Genomic DNA, 14,613 nt, shown 5'->3' on the forward strand with positions numbered 1-14,613 from the left:
TCCAAGTAGTTGGGTTTAAGGCGAGGAAGAAGATTTTTCACCATTGTAGTCCTAATGGGTAAATAAATTGACATATAATTATACATTATTTTTTTTGCTCATTACATTTTTGTGATAACTAATTTCATCTAATTTTCATGCAAAACCATCTCCACGCAAAAAAAGAATAGAGTATTGGCCCTAACTTGGGACATATACTGGTAAAACACAGAGATAAGACAAATTTTTACATAGTAAATATTTTACATTATTTTCTTTCTTGAATGATTGTAAGATTTTAAGTTAAAAATATTAATATATAGAATAGTTTTTAATTTATGTAAAAATTAACATTTTTAAAAATTAATGTAAGATGTTTCAAAATAATTATTTTGTAGAATAAATCTTCAGAACAAATATGATATTAAAATCTCTTATTAATGTTTCGTAGTTTCAATTCTGGAGCATTTTTTCATGTTACAATATTCACTTGCGTTCCTCCACAAGGTTTTACAAACAAAGCTACAAATATTTTTAGCTTCGATGCGAAGCTGAGAAGGTATTGGTTTTACTAATATGTGTTTTTTTTTTTGTGTCTGTTACCACTTTTTTTCAGCTCTCACCGAACCGATTTCTTTCAATGATACGTCAAAAGATCACAAATCGTATCTAGTCGAAGACATTACCCTAAAAAATCCTTCGTTCTCCGTAAATGAGGGAAACCTCCAAAAAAATTACAAATTTAAAAATCGCTAATTTTTTCAATTTTTTTTACTTAAAATTGCCATAACTTTTTTAAAAATAACCGAATTAATATAATTCTTTTTTATATATATGCACGATATCATTACCTTTCATTTAGTATATTTTTTTTTTATATCTGACTCTTTACCTGCCCACAGTGAGGGATTTAAAATGACAACTTTTTCAAAAAAAATTAATTTTTCCAACTTAACTTTTGAAAATGTTCCGGAAAGTCTGACACTTTTATATATATCTTAAATTAAAGCTAATGTAATTTACTTTATTATGCAAAAAAAAAAAATTTCGGACTTTATTTTGTCTTCACGATGAAAATGGCTACTAAATGCTATTATTGTGTGAAAATCCTCAATTTTATTTTTTTCATTTTTAACTTTTTAATACTATAACATATTGATAAGTGTATGGATCAACATAATTTTTTATGAGAAATAATATTTTTTAATAATCCCTTTTTCATTCGACATACTTTATCTTAATCAGGATATTAATGAGGAACTAGCAGATCATGTAGCTTTTGGAATAATCCACCAATTTTTTTAAAATTAAACACTATCTAAAGATTTGCATCGAAGCGTTTTTTATGATAGTGATTTTAATCACTGTCAGATATCATTATACTTGATCCAACTATGCCACATCACCACTGTGCCGAGACCCCCCTGTGCTGGGTTTTTTATATTTTGTAGACCTGTGTTCTCGCATTCATAATTCCATAAATTATAAATTTTGGATCATAATAGTGACCTTTTAGTATTTTCATCTTTAATGGATTATATAGGTATTTTTAATATTATTATACTTATATTTTGATACGAAAATTGTTTCAAAATATTTTATTAAGTGGACAATATACTACATAATGACTTTTTTTAATTGTAAATAATGAGGTTTATGTTTTTAAAGTCCCCTCACAAACAAATAATCAATATAATAATAATCGTATACGCTTCTGCTATTCATTTAATAATGACGCAGTACATAATTTTATATAGAGTGTTCATAATGTAAGTTAACAGATTTTTATTGTTTATAACAATTTATATGTTTTCTTAACAAACTCCCTGCTGCATATCATAATAACGGTAATTTTAATGTTATTCATTTTTATAGAATTAATAATTAATAAACGTAAAATAAATTTTTACTTAAAAAATATTTAGTGTACATTTTATTTGGTCACTTAAGTTAAAAGTACAAAAATATTGTAACATTATTTTATTTGTGACATGGTGTTGTTTATTATGGATAAATCAATTTCATCATGACTATTGTTCCGGTGGTGTCGTTTTTCATTTATTTCTTTATCTTTTTGTCTTTGCTGTAAGGATAAGCGTAGTGGTTTTTTAGGAGGCATAGGGCGACGACCACCAGAGTTTTCTGAATCGTAATTAAGGGATCGACTAGGATGAAGCGAATTACCTCCAGCAGTTAGATGTGAATAATATTCATTGCTTTTTAATCTTTGATGATCAACAGCTTCCAGGTCTAATGATCTAACGCTCCCACTACTGCTAGCATACATTTGTGGTAGGTAAGGCGAACCCGACGATTCAGAATCTAGAAATCGAAACAAAGTCTGTTGGGCTTCTCGTATATGTCGAGTTCGACTACTTCTTCCGGGTGGACATCTACTAATCCGTTTAGGTGAAACAGCCTGTAAATCATCAAAAGATTTTGGGGCCACTGTTATAACGTCAGAAGTGGACACCAATGATTCGACAGATGCCGAACTGCCGTATAGGCGAGGGACAGTACGGATACGAGTCTTAACGGGTCCATCTAGTACTGGTCTATCGTCATAAATTAGTTGTTGTTTGCGTTTATACTGTTGTATAGCTGAGACACCATGTTTAGGACTTTTGCTGCGGACCATAGCTGAATTAGAACCTCTTTGAAATAGTACAGATGCCGCCGATGATCGAGTTTTCATTAGTTCTGATATTTGGTCTTCAAGATAAGACACTCGATGAGAAAGCCTTACGTTATCCGTTTTGTACGCATGTCTGGATCTATCAACCTCTTCAGCTTGAGCACGACACTCATCTAATTCCCGTTTAAGAGCCACTAATTCAAGTTGGTCAACCGTAGGTCCATTTTTCATAACCACTATACGTACGCAGCCAGGTGAAACTTCTAACAAACGGTTGAGATCTTCTTTTTTTTTCATTAACAACACTACTTTACCATTTACCTCAAGCAACCTATGAAAAATAAGGACTATAGCATACATGTGCTTTATCTAAAATGTAACTATTGTCTCTAATTACTTTATTAAAAAAATATGTATACTCTAAAATGATAATTATAAGCGTACTCAAAAAATGCTTATAATTATAAATATAAATAAAACTAGGATTAGTAAATTTACTTAAATACAATTCGTGTACATTAATAACATAGATATTTAAGTAAAATAGACACATTGCCAATGATACTGATTAATTTTAAGCATTAAAATATTTTAAAATAGTAGAAAGGTATATGGGAATTTGCCGCATAATTGGTGGATACTGCTTAAATTGATATTTAATCTTTAAATTAATTTTATGAAATATTATCAAGACTAACAAATTTTATAATGTCTTCAGAGTTCATCAGATACATAGTTTTGAATTAAAATAAAATTATTACTAATATTATATGCAAATTAATTATTAATAAGTTATTGATCTTATTATTCGACTAATTTATAAACTATTACCCATTGTAATAATAAGTAATTTTAATTATCAATTGGAATTAAATATTTAATATCTCTAGTTATAAAACCATAAGAATTTAAGAACGAGAAAGTGATAATGAGGTAATGTATTATCCCATTATAAGGCACCCACTAGTATTTACTATTATTATGATTTGATTTGATTCTATATTGTGTTAATTAAAATAAACAGATGTTATATTTTCTGTAGTATAAATAATTATATTTTTGTGAAATAAAAATATTATTGATAACAATGTATCAGAAGACAAGAAAATAAATACAATATTATTTGCCTACCTTTGTATTATACTATTTTTTTTAAAGATAAATTTGATATTTTTTATAGTTATCACTAAATTTTGTAATCATAAGCGTCATTACCAATATTCATGAACCGGATTACCAACATATATATTTAATACTGTCTCAAATTATTTTTTATTAAACATTTAATTTTACCCAAATCCTTAAATTTTGATAAAAAAATGATCATATTAATAATGGACAAGTTTATGTTTCTTTTAAGATATAAATAAACATTTAATTCCTATTGGTATACTTTTTATTGAGAATTTTCCTTAGGTGTGTGTCATTTGCTCAATCTTCCCTAATTGAATGAATTATAAACTCAATAAATACTTTGTGAAAGATCTTTTAAAAAATAGTCTTCGTAAAGTTACGATAAACACAAAATAGATATATTACTTAAAAAAAACTATAATTTTAATTAATATAATATAATCAAAAAAACTAAATTTTCGTACCTAAAATTTTGGATTATTAATTTGGCTTAAGTTATCTGCCCTCAGTTTTTCAATATTCAAATAAGAGATAAGAAACCTCCCTATGGGAGGCTACACAATAGCAATGCAAACAATACAAGAAAATTTTTTGATAAATAAAGATAAAAATGTGTTTTTAACGAATTTTCGATAACTTATGTGAAAATTACACTACCTCTATGTAAAATTATCGTGTTTATTAAAAATATTATACTGACGTTTGAGAAATTTTAGATCATTTCTTACAATGTATCTATTAAGTACCAAAATCAAATCAAAAATTGAAATTATGTTCCTTGTCAAGACTAAAAACTGTGTTGGTTAGTATAATTTTTGTAATTAAATCTATAATGTTTTACCTGTCTCCCTTTGAAAATCCTAATCCGTCAAGGGTCCAGTCAATAAATAAACCGGGTTTATCTTTTCTAGGACCGACTCCAAATTTAGGACTTTTTAGATCGAACTCAATTTCTATGGCTCGAAGGCTTATAACAGTATCTGGATTATATGATAAATAACTAAACAGAATTTTTATTATAAGTTCAGATTATTTTATTGTTTGAAAATAGTCATCTGATTAGTTATACTTGTATAATGTGTTGTTTTCATTTTTTTCGTTTTGATGTTCTACCTCTTCTAAACGACATTTATTTTTGTTTATTTCTTCCATCAAACTCAGTAAATTTAATTCTTCTCTACCTAATTGATATTCAAGTTCTGCTTGTTGAATTCTTGTATCAATATTACTATTAAATCCAAATATTATTGTAAGAAAATGGAAGATAACTAGCTCGTAGTGATTTCTAATTACTCACTCTGTAACATCTAATTGGTCTAAAGATATTTTGATATTTTTAATAGCCAATCGCTTTTGGTCGATGTCATTTTTCAGGTTATTTATTTTCTGTGTCAATGATAGTTTTTCACTATCGTTGACAATGTCATTATTAAACTGTAGATTATTTTTATTATTATTCTCTTCATTGGTGTGAATATCGCTGACTAGATGATTTTGATTAATTGGAGATTTTGAAATGCTAGAAAAAATAACAAACATAACATATAAATCCTATTAAGTTTTTAATAGTCCGACTAATTGCAATTTAATAAAAGTTTATTATCAGTTTTTTAAATATGTAAGCTATTTGCATATATTCCATTAAAAAAAAAATAATCAAACATTGTAAAATGTATTAAACTCAATCCAACCATCAAGTTTACCTACAACTTTTGATTTCTGCCCACTGATAGGAAATATTTACAGTATTGTTAAACATTTTTATTTACTGATTTAAGCAATTTAATTAAATGTTAAAATCATCGATAAGCTCACGTGTTATGATTAAAATTTTCTTTATCATAATTATTGTTTGTAGATTTTAACATGTAACCGTTCATTGTTTTAGTTGGTGTAGTTGTGTTTTTTTGAGAACCATGTATGACGGTTGGAGGTGGCGTTGGTTGTGAATTGTTTGGAATTATAGGCGTAAAGCTCTTCTTTGGCTTCTTCAACGTTGTTGACAACGAAACTTCGATATTAGCCATCTAATCAATTATTAATTATTATCATTTTTATTTAAATACATTTTATATTATTTAAAAGAACATATATTTTAAAGTACTCTTGAGTTTAATAAGAGTTACTATACACATACTTGTATTGACATAATTAATTGGCGGTAACAAAAACATTAATCAATCAGCGTACACTTTTATAACTAATGTGTAAAGTATTACCTTTGCCTCTAAAGTTTCAAGCTGCGTCAATCTAGGCTCCATGTATTGTGTCTGTGATGCATGATGTAATGAGCCCTAAAATATTACAAAAACAATTTTTGTAGTTACGATTTTTAATCTACGGGAAAAATTAAAATTTTGGTTTATGAAAATGTTATTGCGGCACATTTATAGTATATTTTCGGGAGGAGTCTAAAGAAAATGTTTTTATAAATTTATAATAAGTGTTATTTTTAATGAAACCTTTTTTTCAAGATCAAATTTTTGGTCAAAAATTTGATCGTTACATGATTATAGGGAGGGGGAGCTTGCGAGTACTCAGTCAGTACTTGGCCAAATGTTAAGTAATACGAATTAAGCAGCAATGTTGCTTATAGAACTTATATAAAAGTAGGATTGAAGATTATGAACAGAAAAAAAACAATGTAGATATTCACTTTGATAAGCAGAATATTTTGGGAGAGAGGGAGTTCAAACTTGTTCCTTTTTCACAGATAAGTTTTTGTATAGGACCTATTCCTTTTTGTTGGCTTAAGCAGGTAAAATATATCATTTTCATGAATCACTAAAAAATCAAAAAGGGTGACTATCAGCCCTAAGATAATACTTCTGTATAACTCCTTTTATTTTGAAAAAATAATAATTTTCAGAATTTTCCCATTACTTACACTATTAGACTAATTTTGTATTAAATTTTATGTTTTTACTTATACGTAAAGTATTTTACAGTGTAAAGATTGTTTAAAAAAATATTACAGTGAAACTTTAATTATGTCAAAAGTTATAAGAGTTGTCAGTTAAATCTATTGCACTCTATATATATATCTTATGAACATATACCTACAAGTTGATTTTATATTATTTAAATTTATTTAGAGAATTTTTAACTGATTTATTAAAATATTCGTTGATCGAGTTTCTGTTATATAAAACTCTGAATGATATCAAATTATTTCATTCAAGCAGGGAAAATGTTACATTTTCAAACAATGACAAACGTTTAATAGACACTAGTAGGTGTATTACGATGTTCGTTGTATTTTTTGTAAAATTTAATCTATACAATCCGGAAATGGGGAACTATTTTAGTATGCTTCGTTAGAGTCCTTGAAAACTCAAGACTGTCATGGGAAAATGAACCATAACACAAAACATTTTAAACTTGTATAATTGACCAATCACATTATGAAAATTACCTAAGGAAAATAAATTGAATTTTTATTGAAAAAATAACATAATTTTGAAAATGTTGAATAAAATACTACAAAAAGTACTAAGCTATGTATAAATGTCTATGAAATTTAGTTTTTCTTGCTAAATGATTAATAATTTAGTTCAAAATTATTTCAAATGTAATAGAAAAATTTATAAAAAAAGTTTCACGCGGTATTTCACTAGTTGTAAATGTATTAAATATTATCTTAGATAAAACAAATCAAAAGAATAAAATTTAGATTATTAATATTGTTGGTACTTAAGCTTTTTTATATGAAATAATATATTACTAAATGGTAATATTATGAGTATGTGCAGTATGACATTAATGTAGATTAGACTTTCAAACATTTTCTGTTTAATAAGTCAAAGGTATTTTAAAGATATTAACCACTGTTACTTTAATTGATATGCGCAAATTACAAACTCAATAATTTTTTAAATATTTTTAATGAAAATACATCCTTAAAGTTTTTTTTTATAATGTTAAATAAAAATTATAAAATATTTTTCTAGACATTAATTTTTTTATAAACAAATTTGTTTATGTTATTAATCCTAAATAGTAACATCATTCAACAAGCTCTGAAATACTGTCAAATTTAATAATATTTGTTTAAAATGCCTTCAACTTTGTGTCATAAAGGTTGTTTTATTTAATATAAATTGTAACTTACCAAAGATATTGTCCTTTGAGGTGACATTTTGTTTTTCTGGTCGATTGTCGCGACCATTTGACTAGAATACAAGTTATTGTACAAATCACTGATAGTAGAGTTATTTTTTTTTGACGACCTATATCAAGAGTAATTTGCCAATGAATGAACAGGTTTCAAATGTTTTTTTCATTTTATCCTCTCACCTAACGCATTCTACACAGTTAATATAATTACAGATTTTCTGTTTTATTATAATAAAATCTAAATATGATCATGAATAATAATAATAATATATATAATCAAAATAATTTTTTTTTACTTAAACAATTAATAACGAAATTAGTTAAAAATATAGCTATAGAGGTTATTAGAGTTCATAACTATGAGTTTATTATTTTTCTATGTATCAATTCCCTATTTATTTATAAACTTTTTATATTTACTTAATCTATAATAAATATGTGTTATAAACCCCAGTATTTTTTGTTATTGATACACCAAGGCTAACAGGCTGTCATAATCAATGAAATTTAACTGATAATAAAACTTATTTAAATAAAACATATATTTATGACTGAATTAGAATGATTTTAATTGTTCATATAATATTTTACAATTAACATTATCAAAGTAGTAGATCTTAGATTGGCTACTAATTTATTTTCTATATACAAGTAATTTTTTTTAAAGACGTTAAATCAATAACATTTTTTTAGTCATATCATTTATTTTCTGTAGTTAATATATTAAATTAATTATTTTTACCTTTTTCCGTATTTTCTTAATAAGTTAAAATCACTAATCTGTGAAGTAGTTGAACTCATGTCACGAAATCACTTTACTAAAAATAAAATAAAATATAAGCGTTACAAAAATATTTTAAGTTTTGAATACATTGAAGTAAAATAGATTTTCTTATAAAAATGAATTCCTGATTAACTATTGAACGTCCTTCTTATTGTTTTGGTTGATTACCTTTTGTTGGATTGACAATATAGATGATATGATATAGAGTTGTGAAATTGCTATAATGTTGTAGGTTTTAGTATTATTTATTATTTTAATTTATTAAAATATAAAATAATTAAAGCTGATTAATACTTTGGCAACGTTAAATATTTTTAACTGTATAAAATGTTTTTTCGAATGGCACTATTTTCACAAGTAAATCGCTTGTCCAGATTATACTATATTTATAAAACGAGCTTTAAAACCTTATGATTGATTATGAAACACGAGTTATTTTAAAAGTATACAGTTCAGTATTTTTTTCTCGTTATTTAAAAAGATATAATGCTTTTAAACAAATATTTAAAAAATGTAGGATACCATCTATCTAGTTATTGATTAAAAATAATTTTAATCATTGATCAATACGATGCATAGAATGTCACTGGAAGATAGCAAAGCTTTTCAACATTATTTCTAGTTTCTTATGTAAAATCTACGCTTCGCGATAAACTAACATTTTAGTTAAAAAATCTTAAAAAAAATTTTATTTCAAAAAATTAAAAATTAAGTTCAATAGTCTTAATCATTCTATAATTTATTCCTAAAAACTGCGTCAAATGTAGTCTTTAATTTAACCTTATCTTTTGCTTTTGCTTGGATTGGTCCAATGAAAAAGTTAATCAGTTTCAGTTTGGTTTATACAGGTTAAAATATATTGCCATTATTATTCCTTGGTTATTCTAGCATATTTTTTTTTGTTTTCTCTGTTAGTACAAATCACGCGCACATAGACGTATTTATCATGAATATAATAAAACTGCTAGGTTTTGTTGCTATATAACAACAAATTATACATGTGAACGAACATCCTTCGTTACATTACGCAACACAAATTTTGGGTTGCCTGTTCCCGGGGGCAATTCAAGTTTTATACATCTTTCAAGTCAGCATGTTATTAGACAATAGAATGCGCATAATATGTGCATTGAACCTATACACGCTCTGACATATAGACTTTGAATAGAACAGAAAACTTCAGCATCCTATTAACTGTTAATTTGAAACATGAATATGTATTGAAAATTTATATTTTTAAACTATGTAAAAACTGAAATAAACAGTCAAGTATTTATCACATAAAGAAATATTAAATTATACAACTATAAAATATTTTATAACATCATTGAGAAATAAACAACCCTTACTTAACTGTTAAGTAATACTTATACAGGAAAGTTATATGTTTTTGGAGTTTTATTATATTATATTAAGTATCTCAAAGCTATTAAATTTTTTTGATCTCATCTATAAGTCTCGACTATTTTTCAATTATTAATGTTAATGAAGTTATGTTAGTATTAGTAATTACTAAATAATTATTTATTAAATATTTTTTTACGAGCACGATTTTACTATACAAATGATTTACCCACCTTATATTATAGTTCTGACACGCCTTTCTGTATTTATATATCTACTAATCTTGGATAAATCAGTAATTAAGTTTTTGAAAATTACATGTTAAAATATGTATGTAAAATGTCGATATATCATTTAATCTATTCATCGTATTTTAAAGCATTCATCAAAGTCTGATACATATTACGCTTTTTAATTATCATTATGATTATTTTTATGAACACAACGTGTTTAAATTTAATTTCAGCTCAACTTATTCAACGCCTAATCATGCCATTAAAATATTAGAGCTTAAAAATGAATTCACCTAATGTTTTATAAAAATCATAAAGTATACAAATAAAAACTCATCTAATTATTTGCCTTTAAAGCTTCATAATCCAGTATTCCAATTAGTAAGTATAAATTATGAGAAAAAAATATACCATTCTGTTATTAAACGGTTTACACAAACACAGCGGTTAAAATTTTGATATTTCTATTTTTGTTTACCTCTGACATAATAAAAATAAAAATTATTGTTGAATATTGAACTACTGAATGACACACTTAATATTAACATTAATTAATTTACCATTCAACAATTTTACAAAACAGAAAAACTGAAACGATATAATATCTGCTGATCGTGGTGATAGTTTATGTAATTATATATTAATACACTCAAATAAACATTTGGTCTTTTATTATAAATTCGTATAGTTTTAATTAACTGATAATATATATTCTAATTATAATACTTAATTCTGTATGAAGTATGAGACTTATTTACATGAAAAATAAACACTTGTTAATTTCATTGATTAAATATATCAGTATTAATAATTAAAAATGTAATTTGGATAATTAATTTTAAACATTAAAATATATTAAAATTGTAAACAACACAAATTTGATAGCTGTATTTTATTTAAAATTACCTGTTACTTTTACATATTGTTATTTGATTCATTGAATGGTCAGTCACGGTATTATTTGTATTGTACAAACAATGACGGTAATTTGGTATATTTTTTTACTGCGTACCATCGTAAGATATGTATATACGGTTTGACAGTGAAGACAATGAATTATTGTATTATTTTTATAATTAAATATAACTTCAGTATCACTAAAACTTTTTGTACATAATACATAGAATTATGAGGTGTTTGATAAAATATCCAAACATCCTAACGCACCCAGTGTGTAATGAATGGAAGAATGCGATCACGACTAATGTATAAAAATGGATTTACCGTACTCTGAGCACACATTTCATTTATAACACCATAGCAACGAAATTCCTTTATGGAGGTCGTTTAAAGTTACCAAAATCTGACTTTGGTTCGACTCTGAATGCTTTATATTATTTTATAAATTGTTTTCTGTATAAAAAGTACTCTAAACATAATTTGATTTCTATTTTCAATAAATTGTAGTAATTGTTTGTAATATACTATAAATTCAAATTGAATTAAATTTTTATAATACTTATATTCTAATCAAATAGAATCATATTGTAATATTTCAAAGTATCGTGATTATTATATAGTATTATATTTATAATTTTTTATTTTAAATAAGTTTTGTTTAAGTTATTCTTAAGCATGTTCATGTATATAGATAAATTAAGCATAGTTTTTTTTTCATAAGATTTATCTATTAATATGGTTTTTAGTTATAATATTATTTCTTAAATGTATTGAATATTTACAAATGAAATTTAAATTACATTTTTTTGTCAAAAAATGTTGGTGCTCGTCATTCACACAGAATCAACCTGTTGAGGAATTCTCATCCCGTTTAGTAACTTTGTGATACCGCACTCATTATGATTGGTTTAAGTGTATGTTATCAGTTAGCTTTCATTCAAGTTCTTTGTATGCAACGGTTGGTATATACGTTTTGGTTATGTTACAACGCAGAACTTCTCGATTGAGGCTTTAAGTTTATGTAAGTCGGGTACACAGAAAGTATCATCTAGCTGCTGTGTTTAGTCTTAAGCTGTTAAATATAGGTTTTTTTATGAACTATTGCTCTATGATTCAATACATAAAATGTTTTATGCTCTTTAAAACTAATTGAATTTTTAGTGCCATCGCTGCCAACTGCATGTCAGAGGCGGCGAAGACAAACAGTTGTTGCAATAAAAATTTAAAAAATTATATCTAACTATGAAATTGATTACTTTAAGGTATATAGTAAGGAAATATTTGATCATTTTCACTATATTTATTAAATATATTATATCAATATACAATATTTATTAAATCATACTCACTCTAAAATAATTAAAGCAACATATATCTATTCACATTTTCATCTAGAGCTATGAATACTAGTGCACATATTTCGTCATTAAGTATGAGAGTCGGTGTCGTGACAATTCAGTGCCGACAATTTCGCATCAGGACAATTTAACGCTAGATATATTTTTTTGAAAGATCAGTTGCGCAATAAGTAAATTTAAACTAAAATTATTATGCAATATAATAATATTTTTGTTTAAAAATTCACATAATTTAAAATTATTAGCTTCGATGCGAAACTGAAAAGGTATTGGTTTTACTAAGATGTGTTTATTTTTTTACTTTATTATTTTTTTTTTTTGTGTCTGTTACAATTTTTTCAGCTCTCACCGAACCGATTTCTTTCAACTATACGTCAAAAGATCACATATCGTATGTAGTCGAAGACATTTCCCTCAAAAATTGAAAAAATTTCCCTCATTCCCCGTAAATGGGGGAAACCTCCAAAAAAATACAAATTTAAAAATCGCTAATTTTCGAAATTTTTTCAATTTTTTTTACTAAAAACTGCCGTAACTTTTTCAAAAATGAACATATCAATATAATTTTTTTTTTAAAGATGCTTGATGTCTTTATCTATCNTGTTCATGTATATAGATAAATTAAGCATAGTTTTTTTTTCATAAGATTTATCTATTAATATGGTTTTTAGTTATAATATTATTTCTTAAATGTATTGAATATTTACAAATGAAATTTAAATTACATTTTTTTGTCAAAAAATGTTGGTGCTCGTCATTCACACAGAATCAACCTGTTGAGGAATTCTCATCCCGTTTAGTAACTTTGTGATACCGCACTCATTATGATTGGTTTAAGTGTATGTTATCAGTTAGCTTTCATTCAAGTTCTTTGTATGCAACGGTTGGTATATACGTTTTGGTTATGTTACAACGCAGAACTTCTCGATTGAGGCTTTAAGTTTATGTAAGTCGGGTACACAGAAAGTATCATCTAGCTGCTGTGTTTAGTCTTAAGCTGTTAAATATAGGTTTTTTTATGAACTATTGCTCTATGATTCAATACATAAAATGTTTTATGCTCTTTAAAATTAATTGAATTTTTAGTGCCATCGCTGCCAACTGCATGTCAGAGGCGGCGAAGACAAACAGTTGTTGCAATAAAAATTTAAAAAATTATATCTAACTATGAAATTGATTACTTTAAGGTATATAGTAAGGAAATATTTGATCATTTTCACTATATTTATTAAATATATTATATCAATATACAATATTTATTAAATCATACTCACTCTAAAATAATTAAAGCAACATATATCTATTCACATTTTCATCTAGAGCTATGAATACTAGTGCACATATTTCGTCATTAAGTATGAGAGTCGGTGTCGTGACAATTCAGTGCCGACAATTTCGCATCAGGACAATTTAACGCTAGATATATTTTTTTGAAAGATCAGTTGCGCAATAAGTAAATTTAAACTAAAATTATTATGCAATATAATAATATTTTTGTTTAAAAATTCACATAATTTAAAATTATTAGCTTCGATGCGAAACTGAAAAGGTATTGGTTTTACTAAGATGTGTTTATTTTTTTACTTTATTATTTTTTTTTTTTGTGTCTGTTACAATTTTTTCAGCTCTCACGGAACCGATTTCTTTCAACTATACGTCAAAAGATCACATATCGTATGTAGTCGAAGACATTTCCCTCAAAAATTGAAAAAATTTCCCTCATTCCCCGTAAATGGGGGAAACCTCCAAAAAAATACAAATTTAAAAATCGCTAATTTTCGAAATTTTTTCAATTTTTTTTACTAAAAACTGCCGTAACTTTTTCAAAAATGAACATATCAATATAATTTTTTTTTTAAAGATGCTTGATGTCTTTATCTATCATTTGGTATATATTATTTGTAAATCTGACACTTAACCTGCCCACAGGGGGGGATTTAAAATGACAACTTTTTTACAAAAAATTAACTTTTTCAACTTAACTTTTGAAAATGTTCCGGAAGGTCTGACACTTTTATATATATCTTAAATTAAAGCTAATGTAATGTAAGTTATTATGAAAAAATAAATTTGACCTCTGGACTTGTCTTCATGGTGAAAACCGCTACCGAATGCTATTTTTGTGTGAAA

The 14,613-nt window shown here is 25.8% G+C and overlaps 1 protein-coding gene across 5 annotated transcripts in view; it reads right to left on the reverse strand.

Annotated features, from left to right (window-relative positions):
• Positions 1-1,897: 1,897 nt before the first annotated feature.
• The window catches only part of LOC126901652 (uncharacterized), a 29,379-nt gene continuing 16,663 nt past the window's right edge, over positions 1,898-14,613 (reverse strand). For 2 of the 5 annotated variants that reach the window (XM_050678288.1, XM_050678289.1), the window contains 8 exons: positions 8,607-8,682; positions 7,860-7,977; positions 5,968-6,042; positions 5,564-5,775; positions 5,046-5,267; positions 4,818-4,976; positions 4,590-4,748; positions 1,898-2,945 (listed from right to left, as the gene is read on the reverse strand). In XM_050678288.1, the coding sequence (XP_050534245.1) occupies positions 1,955-2,945; positions 4,590-4,748; positions 4,818-4,976; positions 5,046-5,267; positions 5,564-5,775; positions 5,968-6,042; positions 7,860-7,977; positions 8,607-8,665 (1,995 nt within the window). In that variant the 5' untranslated portion in view covers positions 8,666-8,682 and the 3' untranslated portion in view covers positions 1,898-1,954. Of the gene's footprint in view, positions 2,946-4,589; positions 4,749-4,817; positions 4,977-5,045; positions 5,268-5,563; positions 5,776-5,967; positions 6,043-7,859; positions 8,055-8,606; positions 8,683-11,131; positions 11,429-14,613 lie in introns of those variants that run through there. The other 3 variants (XM_050678290.1, XM_050678293.1, XM_050678291.1) reach the window with 3 other exon arrangements.

Source organism: Daktulosphaira vitifoliae, unplaced genomic scaffold (genome assembly GCF_025091365.1).
Source record: "Daktulosphaira vitifoliae isolate Bord-2020 unplaced genomic scaffold, ASM2509136v1 Scaffold_3, whole genome shotgun sequence".
Classification (NCBI taxonomy): domain Eukaryota; kingdom Metazoa; phylum Arthropoda; class Insecta; order Hemiptera; family Phylloxeridae; genus Daktulosphaira; species Daktulosphaira vitifoliae.